The sequence below is a fragment of the Dermacentor silvarum genome, chromosome 1 (genome assembly GCF_013339745.2).
Source record: "Dermacentor silvarum isolate Dsil-2018 chromosome 1, BIME_Dsil_1.4, whole genome shotgun sequence".
Classification (NCBI taxonomy): domain Eukaryota; kingdom Metazoa; phylum Arthropoda; class Arachnida; order Ixodida; family Ixodidae; genus Dermacentor; species Dermacentor silvarum.
The window spans coordinates 130,437,742-130,451,215 of NC_051154.1; the positions used below are offsets into that span (position 1 = coordinate 130,437,742).

At 45.0% G+C, this 13,474-nt stretch overlaps 1 protein-coding gene across 3 annotated transcripts in view; it reads right to left on the reverse strand.

Annotated features, from left to right (window-relative positions):
* Nucleotides 1–13,474, reverse strand: part of LOC119436028 ((Lyso)-N-acylphosphatidylethanolamine lipase-like) — a 43,391-nt gene that overhangs the window by 13,937 nt on the left and 15,980 nt on the right. The window contains exons 1-3 of one of the 3 annotated variants that reach the window (XM_049655220.1): nt 9,837–10,168; nt 2,393–2,544; nt 629–922 (exon numbers count right to left, since the gene is read on the reverse strand). In XM_049655220.1, coding sequence (XP_049511177.1) covers nt 629–922; nt 2,393–2,544; nt 9,837–9,916 — 526 coding nt within the window. In that variant the 5' untranslated portion in view covers nt 9,917–10,168. Of the gene's footprint in view, nt 1–628; nt 923–2,392; nt 2,545–9,836; nt 10,169–13,474 lie in introns of those variants that run through there. The other 2 variants (XM_049655226.1, XM_037702761.2) reach the window with 2 other exon arrangements.

Below are 13,474 nucleotides of genomic sequence, written 5' to 3' on the forward strand. Positions count from 1 at the left end.
GCATACTGATAGTTGCGCGTCCGACTAGCTGTAACCGCAAAGGATATGGCGCGTGACGCATTTTATTTCACCAGATTCTTCTTGACAGCTTCACACAGAAGAAGTTCTGCGATGGCAATTCATCAAATGTCTCGTATGTCAACAATTTACTGTACCGTAAGGATCTCGCGCACCAGCGGTGAGAAGTTAACGGCTTGGGATAACTGATACGCCACCAAAGCATCGCGTCAGCAAATGCGTTTGGCTGTCACTTGTTGGTTCGAACTGCATGCTACCAGCATCTCTAAGACTGCAGGTATACGTGACTTCAATTAATTTCTCTTGATATATATGATAAACTAAATGCAATAACAAGGTTTCATGCTGAAATAGTTGGCGCTCACCTCTTGGATATACTATAGAGTATAGAGCAAAAGTAAGACGAACGCAAAATAGTGAGACCAACAAGAAAAGCGCGTGGCACACCAGAGCGGCCCTCTCTGATTTGCCAGTGTACAAGTGCAGGGCTTGTACCGTTTGTCTCCTTTGTTTGTGCGCACGCCTTACTTTTGCACCAGTGTGTACGAAAACAGAAACCCAAGACAACTGGCCCAGCCGCGATCAACCCAGGCAGAGTATCAGTGCGCACCTTGAGCGAGCTGGGCCTCCGCCGTTCCAGCATCGCTGGACAGTGCGGGCCTGGAGCTCTTGCCGAACCCGAGCAAGTCGATGGCGTAGACGCGCCGGCGGCGGGACAGCGCCTCCAAGTTGAGCACCCAGAGCGCCGCGCCGCACAGGTAGCCGTGCACGAGCACTAGCGGTAGCGCTCCATCGCCTTCCTCGTCCGGCTCCAGCTGGATCGTCCACACGCGGCTGCTACGCGGCGGGCTGTCGCTGATGCGCCCCACGTCCACGTAGTATCCGCTGTATGGTTTCCCCATCGCTGCGAGAGAAGCGTCACTTCTCAGCACGAGCCCAGACACAGACATTTCAAGCGGTTAAGGGACTCTTAATGAAAATGTTGACGTTATACGCCTAGACTGGTACCGATTACCCTTCTCAAATAGCAAATGCATCGTGTTCACGGCTCGTGTTCACCAGCGCAGTTTTGGCATCTCAAAAAGAAAACAAAAAAGTGAAACACCGGCGCAAATGTCCCGTTCTATTTTCTTCAGCGCCACTGTGGCTTCACAGTGCGGAAATAACTGGTCGATGATAATTACTCATTATTGAAGAAGTTACACTGCGATAAAATAAAGGGAAAATTCAATATGGCAACTTTGCAAAGTTATTCATTAAACGAAGGAGTGAGATCAGAAGAATATAGCGTTACCTATCATGTCAAATTGGGACGCCATGGGTGGCTAGAAATTCAGATATGGAAGCTCAATCATCACTTAGGATTTTTAGGCCGACAAGAGTAATCTCTTTACTTCAAGGGATACTCGGAAAGATACGAAAACGTAATCTAGCAGGTACTAGACTGCTAGATTACGTTTCAATGTGAATGTGTCTTTTCAGCCCAGCTTCGCGACAGAAAAGCTTCTTTTTCAAGGATTTGTTGTTTCTTCTGCTTTTCACAGAAGCGCAACGCCTAAATTATATTAAATGTGGTCACGAAAGTCGGTACTCATTCCGTTGTGCACGACATAAATTTTTCATTTGAGGCATTGGACTTCCGAATGCGTAAGTTCTTGCGCAAAACAAAACATAGCGGTAGACAATAAGCGTAACACAGCACAATCTATACGTACGCCATGTTCAATAAATGACCAGAGCGTGACACATCATCAGGGTACAATGCGCAACACAACACACATCACGTACGTCGCGTTCATTAAATGAACGGAGCGCGACATCTGCAACACGGCAACAAAATAGAACTGGACAGCAGAATGGGATGGTAACAAAACTAGCACAAATTGGCGAATAATGTTTCGACAAGTCCAATGATAATCAAAACGGTGATGCTGTCACTGCCGGCTACTGATACGTTTAAACGCTTAAAACTCATCGTGTACATGAAGAGTCAGGTTGAATAGTGCACTGTTCATCCCGCCTAAGTAGCGCGTACTTACATCAGTCGAGCCACATTCTGCATAACCAGACCTCCAAAACAACGACGAATAATTACGTTTAAGTGATCATTGTGTACTTTGTCAATTACTTATTCCAACAGCACACATTGAAACCCGCGAAGGCCACACGACGCAAGCGGCCTGCGCGCTGTCCACGTGCGCACCTTCCATGTGTTAAAGAGGGCGCACGAGCACTGCTCAAAGTACCCGCGTCACAAATGCACTGCTGATTCATTGTTGCGTAACATGGGCTGTGCAAATGAGACATCCTAATAATTACATAATCTATATAAAACGCGTCCTTGGTGCGATTTATCGTGGAAGCGAATACTCACAGTCAAGGACCCGCCGTTCGGCATCGTCCAGACTCTGCCTCGATGACGGGCACCAGCAGAAGAAGGAGCGCAGGCGCAGCGTGAGCACAGTGAGGAAATAACTGAGGATGCGCCGCACCATATCTAGCAGCGCCTTCTTGTAGTAGCGCAGCCTGCAGCACAAGAATAGGAGGGGGGGGGGGGCGGTAGGGGGGAAATCACTTCCTGGAACGAACAGGCCGGCCAACCGGACGACCTTGAAAAACCGGGTTCCGGGAGGATAAAGCGCGGTTCCCCAATTGCTGCAGATAGAGGGGGAGCTCCCCTACCCAGGAAATCCCCGATGGTACATGCGCCTTTTCACTTTTTCCCCTTCCCCCCTCGAGGAACGTGGGGGAGGAGAAAGGCCTTGTCCACTCTTCCTCATACCACGCATTGCAGAACGATATGGCTTCCTTCCATGCCCGCCACCGCACCCGCCGTTCGTCTTAGGGCGGTGTTAGCCCTTCACAGAACTGGCGTGGCTGGCAAGCACGGCCGCGCGTTCCTCGGCTCATTCCGAGGCATGTCAAAAAGAGCACAAAGCGCCCAGCAGAATAGCAACCCTCTTTGCGATCGCAGAACGAGTCACACGACGCTGATGTGTCGCCGATAGCTGTTCGACAGGCTTACCCGAAGCGTGCAACGCCAACGGGGTTTTATGTTATTCCTTTCTTCGTTCGCTCCCTTGTGCGGAAGCTGTCCTCGCTTTCCTTCTCATTTAGACAAGGCTCATTGTAAGTACTGCACCTGCACTGAAGCGATGCCCTGAAACAATAGCGCGGCGCCATATGAGAGAGTCATACCACATAGTGAAAAATCTTCACGCGCTTATGAAAAGAGGCTTGCTTAGAAGCCATTCATTTACCAGTGAAATTAGCACATATGCTACTGCCTCTAACGCAACATTAGCGACACATACATATGGTTCCAGTAAAGCGAATGAATGAAATATATTGAGGTTGGGCGTTATTTATACACGCCCATCAGGCCAGCCCCGGGCGCGCATTGTTCTCCATGTGGCTTCGACGCCGCTGCTGGTGTTCATGGGAACAAAGCCCAATACTCTACAACAGTACTGCACACGTGTTTCCCTCTCCCGGTGTTACTAACCCACCACTATCTAATAACTAACACTGGAGGAAAACACAGCTTTCGTCAACAGCTGCACCGCGAAGCGCAGCCACCTGGTTGAGTCAGCTGCAAGGACAAGAAGTTATAAAGCTTCGTTACTCGATATATATTGGAACCATACGTCACATTTTAGTAACCACAGCCCATATTCACAAAATGTTTCTTACGTAAGAGCGTTTCTAATTGACCGCCGTTCAGGCGCCCAGCATACTTGATAGAGAACCGTGTCGTAACGAGAAAATCGCCACGGCTGACTTACTGCGCACGACCCTTACGCAATATAAGTTTCGTAAAATTCACGCTAGCAACAAGTTGCTCCGTGCTGAGGCTTATTATGAACAAAGTCAATGCAATTTGGTCAAGTCAACGCCAACTAAGTCAATTCCATTTGGCTGAAACGGCTGTGTTTTTCACCTCGCGAATTTGGAGGTTGAACGGTCGACTCCAGGCAGCAGTGCACCCATTTCGATGGGAGGTGAATGCAATAACATTAGCGCACCGAGCTTTCAATATATGGTAGAGACCCACGGGTGGCCAATATTAATCTGGAGCCTTCCACACGGTATGTGGCTTTGGAACATGTAAGATAATGTAGTGAATAATCAGCATGAAATCGCTTTTGTTAATGTTTAATTAAACCGTATTTGACGTTCACATGCCAGCGTGGCGCACGCAAACTTGCATAGCTTATTCACTGCTGCTGTGCAAATTAGTGAACAACATCAGCTGAGTACCTGTCGCTTGGCCGTGTCGTGTATAGACGGTTTCATGCTCGCGATAACAGCAGCGAGCGTGCCGCCCCCAAGAAACTTCCGGTCACGTGCCTTATCAGTCTGCTATGTGTTAACGCATGGTTGCTTCTTTGCCAGTTACATTTAGCAGCTACGTCAGTGGGCAAAACCGGAAGCCGTGCAGGGGCTATGTTTGTAATCAATGAAAAGGTCTATAGAGCATTCGGGTGCGGTCTCTAAATAAGCAACTATTAGCAGCTGACTTTTCAACGTACTCTTAATGTCTTCCTGATGAGAAGTGGAAACTAGTCTGTGCTGACTCATGAGTTCGAATATGAGCCAACACTGAATGATTACTAAAGCCTAAAACGCTTGCTGTCTCTTTTTTTTTTCTCCCTTTATGTCTTTGTAAGGGACGCCCGAAAAAATTCTCACTCTCGGACCTCTCCCACCTTCGCTCCCCCTCGAAAAAAGAAGCAGGAACTGTTCAGTCAGCTTTGTCTGCAGTCTTCTTTGGAGCGGGTTTTCCGCGCTCAACACTGCCATGCTTTCGAGCCCCTTTCTGCGTCGCCTACTGCCCTAAACATATGTCCTCATACGGGGTCCTCCCGGGCCTACCGCGTATCTTCTCCTCTAGTGAAAAATTTCCCTCACAACGCCTTCATTGGCCCCACCTCCCTTCCCCAAGGCCATAATGCCCAAACTGAGGCTCCAGCTTGTCCGAACGCCTTTTCATGAGCGCCTCTAAGTGTCCACCATGAAAATTTGTTCCGGGTCTTGTGAGGACTGGCAGATAAAGATGGGTGAAGTGAACAGTGTTAAGGACGGGGAGACGTTTGTTCAGGCGAGTAGTCGAAAAATGACCATTGGTAAGAATGAATCAGCTACAACAGTCGTTTCTACACATTCGTTGAAAAAATGAATGACGAAACATTTTTGCGAATCTATCCACAAGTTGCAGCGACCTTTTGGAATGCTGATATTTAGACAGGCTATGTATCTGAGTATGAACAAATAATTCGTACGCTGCAAGACAATGACAACTGTCATTTCTCACAAATACCATAATACGCTTCAATCACCTAAACATATGACTGTTGTTATTTACAGGACTTTCAAATCTTTACGTCCCGTTAGTCTAGAAGCGATCAGAAACTGAAAGCTCATTGAAAAGATAGAGTGCGGCCTCCATCAGACTGGGGTAGGAAGGGGAGGAGGGGGAGAGAGTGAGAGAATTAAGTAAAACGTGGCTCCGTATATTCGTGGAGTGTAATATAACACGTTAAGAGCGAAATACTGGGCTTCAATGAAGCTGTCGTGGCAGGTTCTCCTTCCTCTGAGACTCATTCACGGATGGAGAAAGGAAAAAGACCAGGCGGGAGCGTCTCGTGGCAGTTTTAAAGCCCAGTAACTATATAATATACAACAAAATATATAACATTTCATATAACGTAATAATATAACATTTGGACAGTAAAGAACGTGTTTCCACGTACATCGTTTTCATTTTTAACGTACATATATAGTGTCACAACTATCTTGCACCAAGATTTAAATATATGCAAATGCCACGCAGCTGGACAGAACCAAGGTAATGTTGTTTGCCATCGCTTTGCATTTCGCCTATCTACCTAATTAGGCTTAATTAATTATTCAACTTCTCAAATATTATAATTAGATGAAAATTGTCAATGAAAAAATTGTAGAGCAACATGGAAAACTCGCGGAACAGCTTTCTGTTGCTCAGTCATCATCATCATGATCATCAGCCTATATTTATGTCCACTGCAGGACCAAGGCCTCTCCCTGCGATCTCCAATTGCCCCTGTCTAACGCTAGCTCATTCCAACTTGCGCTTACAAATTTGCTAACTTAATTCATCACCCCACCTAGTTTTCAGCCGTCATCGACTGCGCTTCCCATCTCTTGGTATAAATTATGTAACTCTAATGGTCCACCGGTTATCCATCCTACGCATTACATGGCCTGCCCACCTCCATTTTTTTCTCTTAATGTCAATTAGAATATCCGCTATCCCCGTTTGCTCTCTGATCCACACCGCTCTCTTCCTGTCTTTTAACATTAGGCCCAACATATTTCGTTGCATCGCTCTTTGTGTGGTCCTTAACTTGTTCCCGAGCTTCTTTGTTAGCCTCCAAGTTTCTGCCCCATATGTTAGCACCGGTAGAATGCAATGATTGGACACTTTGATATGGGGTTTAATCCCAGTCACGTTAGGTCCAGCGCAAAGAGCACCCGAGTAGTTCCAGCCAAACGCCAGCGCGAGGAAGACCAGCGACACCGATCCTCTTTGTCTTCCTCACTTCAAGAGCCATGCGACCACAGCGACGCTTGTGCTATCTTCGTCATTACAACTTATTTTTCAACGACAGTGGTAAGCTCCCAGTCAGGATTTGGCAATGCCTGCCGTGTGCATTCCAAGCCAATTCTATTCTTCTGTAAACTTCCTTCCCATGATCAGGCTCCCCTGTGAGTAATTGACCGAGATAAACGTACTCCTTTACAGACTCTAGAGGCTGACTGACGATCCTGAATTCTTGTTCCCTTACCAGGCTATTGAACATTATCTTTGTCTTTTCCATATTAATCTTCAACCCAACTCTTACACTTTCTCGGTTGAGGTCCTCAATCATTTGTTGTAATTCGTCCCCAGAGTTGCTGAACAGGACAATGTTATCTGCAAGCTGAAGGTTGCTGGGATATTCGCCGTTGATCCTCACTGCTGTCATATCCATGTCATCCACCATATTCCTCCATCATATCCATCATACCCATGTCATCAATCAGTTAATCGAGAAATCTGCGGAGTACAATCAATCTCTCTATATATGGCTTTCATTGATTATGAAAAGGCATTTAATTGATTCAGTAGAGATACCAGCAGTCATAGAGGCATTGCGTAATCAAGGAGTACAGGAGGAATACGTGAATATCTTGGCAAATATCTACAAAGATTCCACACCTAACTTGGTTGTCGACAAGAAAAGTAGAAAGTTACCTATCAAGAAAGGGGTCAGGCAAGGAGACACAACCTCTCCAATGCTATTCACTAAATGCTTAGAAGAAGTATTGAAGCTCTTAGACTCGGAAGGCTTAGGAGGAGTTGCTCAATACGTGTTACATAAAAGTGTTTTTCCGAGCGTGAAAGAAGCCTGCGAATACACACGAAGTGCCTGGAGCGGCCAGTCGCCCGGCAATTTTAAAATTAAAGAGCCAGCGTGTGGTGCAGCACGGTAATTGCGTATAGTGGTTGCTTACCACCATGCGACTTCACTTGAACGAATCGAAAGCTGCCCGTAGCATAAGAATTAATATCAAGTATTTTCTTTTTACTAAACAAAGAGTGCCACAATGGTTTTACTACGTGCGGTGCCAGGGTTGTAGACGTGAAGGTGTCGCCCGTACGTCAGATGATAGACGGCTTCAAGACCTTTTGTAACTGACTTCCGTCATGCTTGAAGGCGTGAAATGGTTGTGTGGGCATTATTTTATTTGGGAGCTACATGGAAGCAGGTTTCTCAACAATACAACCGCTTTGAAACGCAGATTCCACTCAGTGAACGACGACCAAAAGATATCGAACAACGATAACGTTTGCAAGCACATTATTTGGTTTTAGCAGTAACCAAACACTAGGAGTTTGAACAGAAAAGCAACATGACATGAGGCAAGCGTATTTAAGAATAGCAGTGTAACTGACTGCAAGAAACATACGGTCGGTCGTTCGCAGCCCACAATAGACATGACTGCATTGTGAACCACAAACCAGTATGGCACCGAAACGTGAAATAATAATTATTTCTTGGTCGGTGACCTTAATTTTTCACTTTTTTTATTTCGGCATAAAATTTACTGACGGTCTAAAGAAGGCTCTAAAGTGCCCTACTCGAATCCGAATATGAGCATACGAGGAACACTCGGTACATAAGACACAATTTCTGATTGAATACTTTACGTATACTAACGCATTTCAAAAATAATTTAATCTGTGAAAAACCCTTCCGAACGCTTCAGTTTGACCAGTTCTTTCGTAAAATGTTCCAATGGCTTAATCTTAAAGTTGTTTGGGCTGCTGTCGGCAGCCACAATTTCTGTTGCTCAACGTCATTTAGTGCAAAAGTTAATTACGGCCAAGGTGAGCGCTTCGTGTATCAAGCAAGTGGAAGTTGCTTGAGGCGAAATCAGAGATGGAACCGTTCTATCTCAGAAGTTCGGCTCAACCCACGGGGCATGTCGAAATTAAACGTCACTACCTGTTGACCATCGGGGTGTTGCTTGAGGCAATGCCTGACGCCTTTCTGCAGGCTAGACGGACCCCGACGAGAATTAATGAAAACTTAATGGAACATTCAATAAACGCTTAGCAGCCCTCTCTTTGCCTCAAGCGAATGTCGCTTGCACCACCCACTGAAAGCAAACTTCAGTGTCAGAGCTTTGCGAAGAATAAAGGAATTTGACGCATGTTGCGCGCGTGGCTCTGACAGCCGCACAGAAAACTTAGAGGAGCAGACTATACTGCGCGTTAAGAAGATGCACCAAATGTATGTAGTTCTTTTTTTTCTTTTTTTTACGTAGCCTTGAGGCAGTTATCGAATGCTGATCAGGGACGGGGCGGCGAACGTGGGACATTCACTTAATCACAGGGAATACCTTGTAACTAGCGCCAATGGTAATTCAAACATTTGCAGCATCTCGGGGCGAAATGTAGCACAATAGAAGACACACAAGAAAAAACGTAATCTATAAGCTAAAACAAATTTTTGTGCAATACTGTGTTATGAAATAAAACACAATTTGTCTCTCTCTCTCTCTTGCCAGTCTTTTTTTATATATACGATCAGACTGCCATGAGAAAGAGGAAGGAGCTAATGCAAGCGCTCCAGTGCTTGTCGAGATATAAGTTCAGGCAGCAGTTAAGGGATACCTTTTTTTTCCCCTGGATAGATTCCAGGTAAACTCGGTTGTGAATGGCCTAGCAACTACGGAAATTTTATTTTGTACTCTTTATTTGCAATTTTATTTTGTACGTATTTTGTATTTTTTATTGATATTTTTTTTTACAAAGCCGCCTTTACTATGGCTTGTAGGGGACGCTATAGTGGAAGGCTCCGTAATATAGTTTTGACCACCTGTCGTTCAGCAAAACCTCCACACAAAAATGCACCAAACTCTACGCACGGGAGCTTCTTTCAAACGGCGGCTGCCATAACCCGGAGTCGAAGTTGCCACATGGTATTCGTCATGCCGAACGCCATAGGCAGCTCGTAGACAATTCAAGACGTGCTCCTAATACTTTGCAATAACAAGGTCAAACTGATGAAAAAAAAAGTTATCGAGATAGTGAATCCTCTCTTCGTCAAAGTCTGAAAGAGGGCATGGTATACGCCGATACTCCCAGATGACAATAGGTAGTTAGTTACACAGCATCCTCACACGTTTTATAGTGAGCAATCATTGTATATTGCCTTTCAATAGTTTAACCGACGAGCAAAGGAAAAATTAGGCTAACGCAAAAACACTTAAGCGTTGAAGCGGCTCACCTGCTTCTAGCTTTCTTACGTGCTGAAGCTTTTTTATCCATTCGCCGAGCAGTGGGAGCGATTTCATATCCTTCGCACATTTTCTCATTCGCACTGCGGCGATCAGTAGTGAGAGACTGGGCTTTTATACCGCAGATAAAGCGTGACGCAGTTTATCTCCCCACAGTGAATGACATCGCCAGTGGTGAGGCGGTCTTGTCGTACGATGAATACCACTGAAGGAAAGGGGAAGAGGAACACCCCTTAAGGCAACCACCTTCGACGTAGAACGTGACAATGAACGGGCGAGAAGGAACCGAATTCGGTGGGGAGTAAAAGAAGCCCGCGAAGTGCTGAACCGCTGTCAGAAACTTTTTCTGAGGCGTCTTTTCTAATAAACTTCACCTCTAAGCCCAGTGTTCGTCCTGTCCTCTTTTTTTCTCCTTGGGTTGTGTCTTTTTCTTTGCTAGAATGTATTCTTTTCAGCAACTTTTTTTACCTATCCTCCTGAGACCCGGACACAACAACGGGACATAATCGCTCTTCACGGTAGTTTTTATTGCCTACTGTTATGTCATGAACTTGAAAAACAATTTTTAAAATTTCGATAGTGTAGCACCACTGTAGGATGACGTGACAGCGGCCGTACGAGCCGTGCCGTCGTCCCTACTCAAAATGGCGAAGGTGGTGAGCCGAGCGGCGGCTGCGACGACCAGCGTGGCTAGCTTCTAGAACGACACTGGGCGTGCCGAGCTTGCGCCTCGAGCACGCGCTGTGCTTCTTAATTTTTTCACTTCTTTGACAGCCGGCGCTAAGGCACCGGCTGAGAGCGCCGACCAAAGGGCCCCGCGTTGCGGCGTCGGTGGGCGCTATAATACCACGGAAAGATGCCAAAAGCTCCGCCTCCATGTACGTGAAAAAATGACTATCTCCATCATCTCCTCGTGTAAGCTGTGGTAAAAACTGCATTTCTTTGTTTGAACGCTGAGATGAAGATGGAACTACGTGTAGTACATTGCCATATTGCTGCCGCGTCCGGTATTTTCACGAAAATTCGGTGACTTCGAAATACGCCTCGAAGTCTTTCGGCCGTGTGGGACGACACAGAGATCTAGACCAATTTATTGTCAAATTTCTCGAAAGCGGATGACAAGAATATGAGTAAACCACTTCTTTACAGTAGTTACACATGCACCGTTCTTCACAGCCAGAGTGAATATTTTGCGTAATCACTTCCGAGTGAATTTTGAAAAAAAAAAAGTGGAAGGCAATGTGCAATGTATTGTACAAGGGGTCTCAGGAGGCTATACCATGGAGGTATCAGGTTAAGAACGCTGTGCATAGGGAAATTTTCTGGCGATCCTCAAATAAACGCGTTAAGGAGATATAGGCCTATGAAACTTATTTTTCTCATAAAGAAAATTACACTGAAGGAAATGATAGGATTGTGTTTTCTCCCTTCTAACCGGCCACAGGTTATTTATGTGAGTTTAAAAAAAATGACTCGTGCTGCGTATAATGACACAGTACTACGGACATCTTTTTCTTTTTTTAGCACATCTATTCACTTCTTTTCTCTTTTGCGACAGTTATTGCAAAAGCTGATTTCGTTCATAAACTGATGTACTTTACAATAAAGTGTTAGAATTTGCCTCCAGAAGTTGACAATAACGAGTGCTTCCATTCAAGATCCTGCTATGAAAAGTTGATTTCATTTATATTTATTTATGCAGACCTTTGGATTCAACGTGAAAAATTTCAAAATAAATAAGAAAATAAATAAACTAAGGGAGAAGGATCAACGCCAAAAACAATGAATAATTTATAATTGCCACAGAAAGCTTGGGGAACAGTTCTGCTCGGTTTCTACGGCCATTTTGATACGACACTGCACAAACACCAAATACTTTTGTCTGCCAGTTCGGTCATATTAAGGGAATAGACAGCCAGGCTGACGACTTCTTGTGTGCCTTGTCAGTGTATAGAAGGCATCATGATAAGATAACGGTTCGATTGCATTTCACGAAGAGGACTGACATAAGAGAGCAGTCTAAATTGCTTGCTATGGAGGATGAGCATAAATTTAATGTTCTTCATTATTCAGTGGAGTGCCAGACGTTTAAAATATGGGTGCGCGGACATTTTCACACACGCACGCACGCACGCACAAACAGACGATGTCGCTACAGTTGGCTGGGCGATTCAACTATTCAACGGAGCTGTGAACTGAGCATGCATATTTCTGCTTACATCTCATTTATGAAAGTCAGCTAAGCTAATTTGACGTTAGCAGAGGCATTCAAAAGGTCTATGCCTTGGAACAAATTGGAAGTAAAGCGGGCATACTTATTTGCGGTTATCGACTTTATGTTGCATCGAGGGACCCAGTGATTATGATCGTCTGCGTGAAAATAAGTTATGTTTATTCTTAAAGCGACGTTGGCGAGCCTCCAGGACCTTGCTGACCGCGTCTGCTGCTGGGTGCTGCTGCAATTGTCTTGAAGAATAATTCAGACACACGACAGCACTCATATGACGAAGCGGTTTATATAGAGGCTCATGTGTACTACCCTGCAAATAGGCGTGGTTTCTGCGGTCACGTGGGTTCACGTGTATCACGTGGTGGGGGTTTCGGCGTGTTGTTAATTTTGTGCGCAGGCATGCAATCACTTTGCTGCAAAACGCATTGTGGAATAAGAACAGCTTTAGAGCATTTAATTAACCGCTTGACCTAGATTCCAAGATGTGCTTTGTATCTGCAGATTGATTTATTCATTCATCCGCTTATTAATAATTTATTTGTTTCTTTGTTCATTGATTATTAAAGAGTCCCGTGTGGAAGAATTTATGCTTTCTTAGTTAACGTCAAAGCGGTACTTATATTCCGAGAGGCTGAAAAAGAGGATACATAATCGAACTCTTTACATTATAGGGTGTGTTGAGATCTCAACTATAATACAGTTTTAAGCCCTCAAAAGACTGTGCACAAGACTTCAGAGCTAGCCGGCTTTGCGGGCGACCAGATTGCACTTAAATGGTATGCAGTGTTGCATACACTACATGTAAATACATGTATTGCATGATTGATTGATTGATTGATTGATTGATTGATTGATTGATTGATTGAAGTTAGTTCACTAAAGCAACACCTGGTCAGCCATATATTTGAAGAAGCAAAACAAAAATAACCAGCCCTTCCCCTGTCGAGAAAATTGGGGTAAGCGAAGCTTGTGTGTGTATCTGACCTTCGTGGTGATTTTCTCTTTCTCTCTCTCTCTCTCCTTTCTTTCTCTCTTTCGCTCTTTTTCTGTTTCTCTCTTTCTTTCTTTCTCTCTTTCTCTATTTCTTCCTTTCTATCTCTCTTTCTCTTTCTTTTTCTCTTTCTTTCTTTTTCTCTCTTTCTTTTTTGTCCCTGGTATGTGCCAAAGAGCTTGGGCCCTTTCTGCACTATGGCCAGGATCGGCCCACTTTTCAGCGTGACACCACTCCCACCACTACTTGTGAGCCTATAAAGCTTCGATTAAAAAGCGGGACGGGAAAGTTTTGCGTCAGCACTACTTTATCAGGCGCACAAAGCTCCAGACACAAGTGTTTTTGCATTCCACACCCATCGAACGCGGCCACCGCCGTCAGCAATCCAGCCGGCGGCCTCGTTCTCA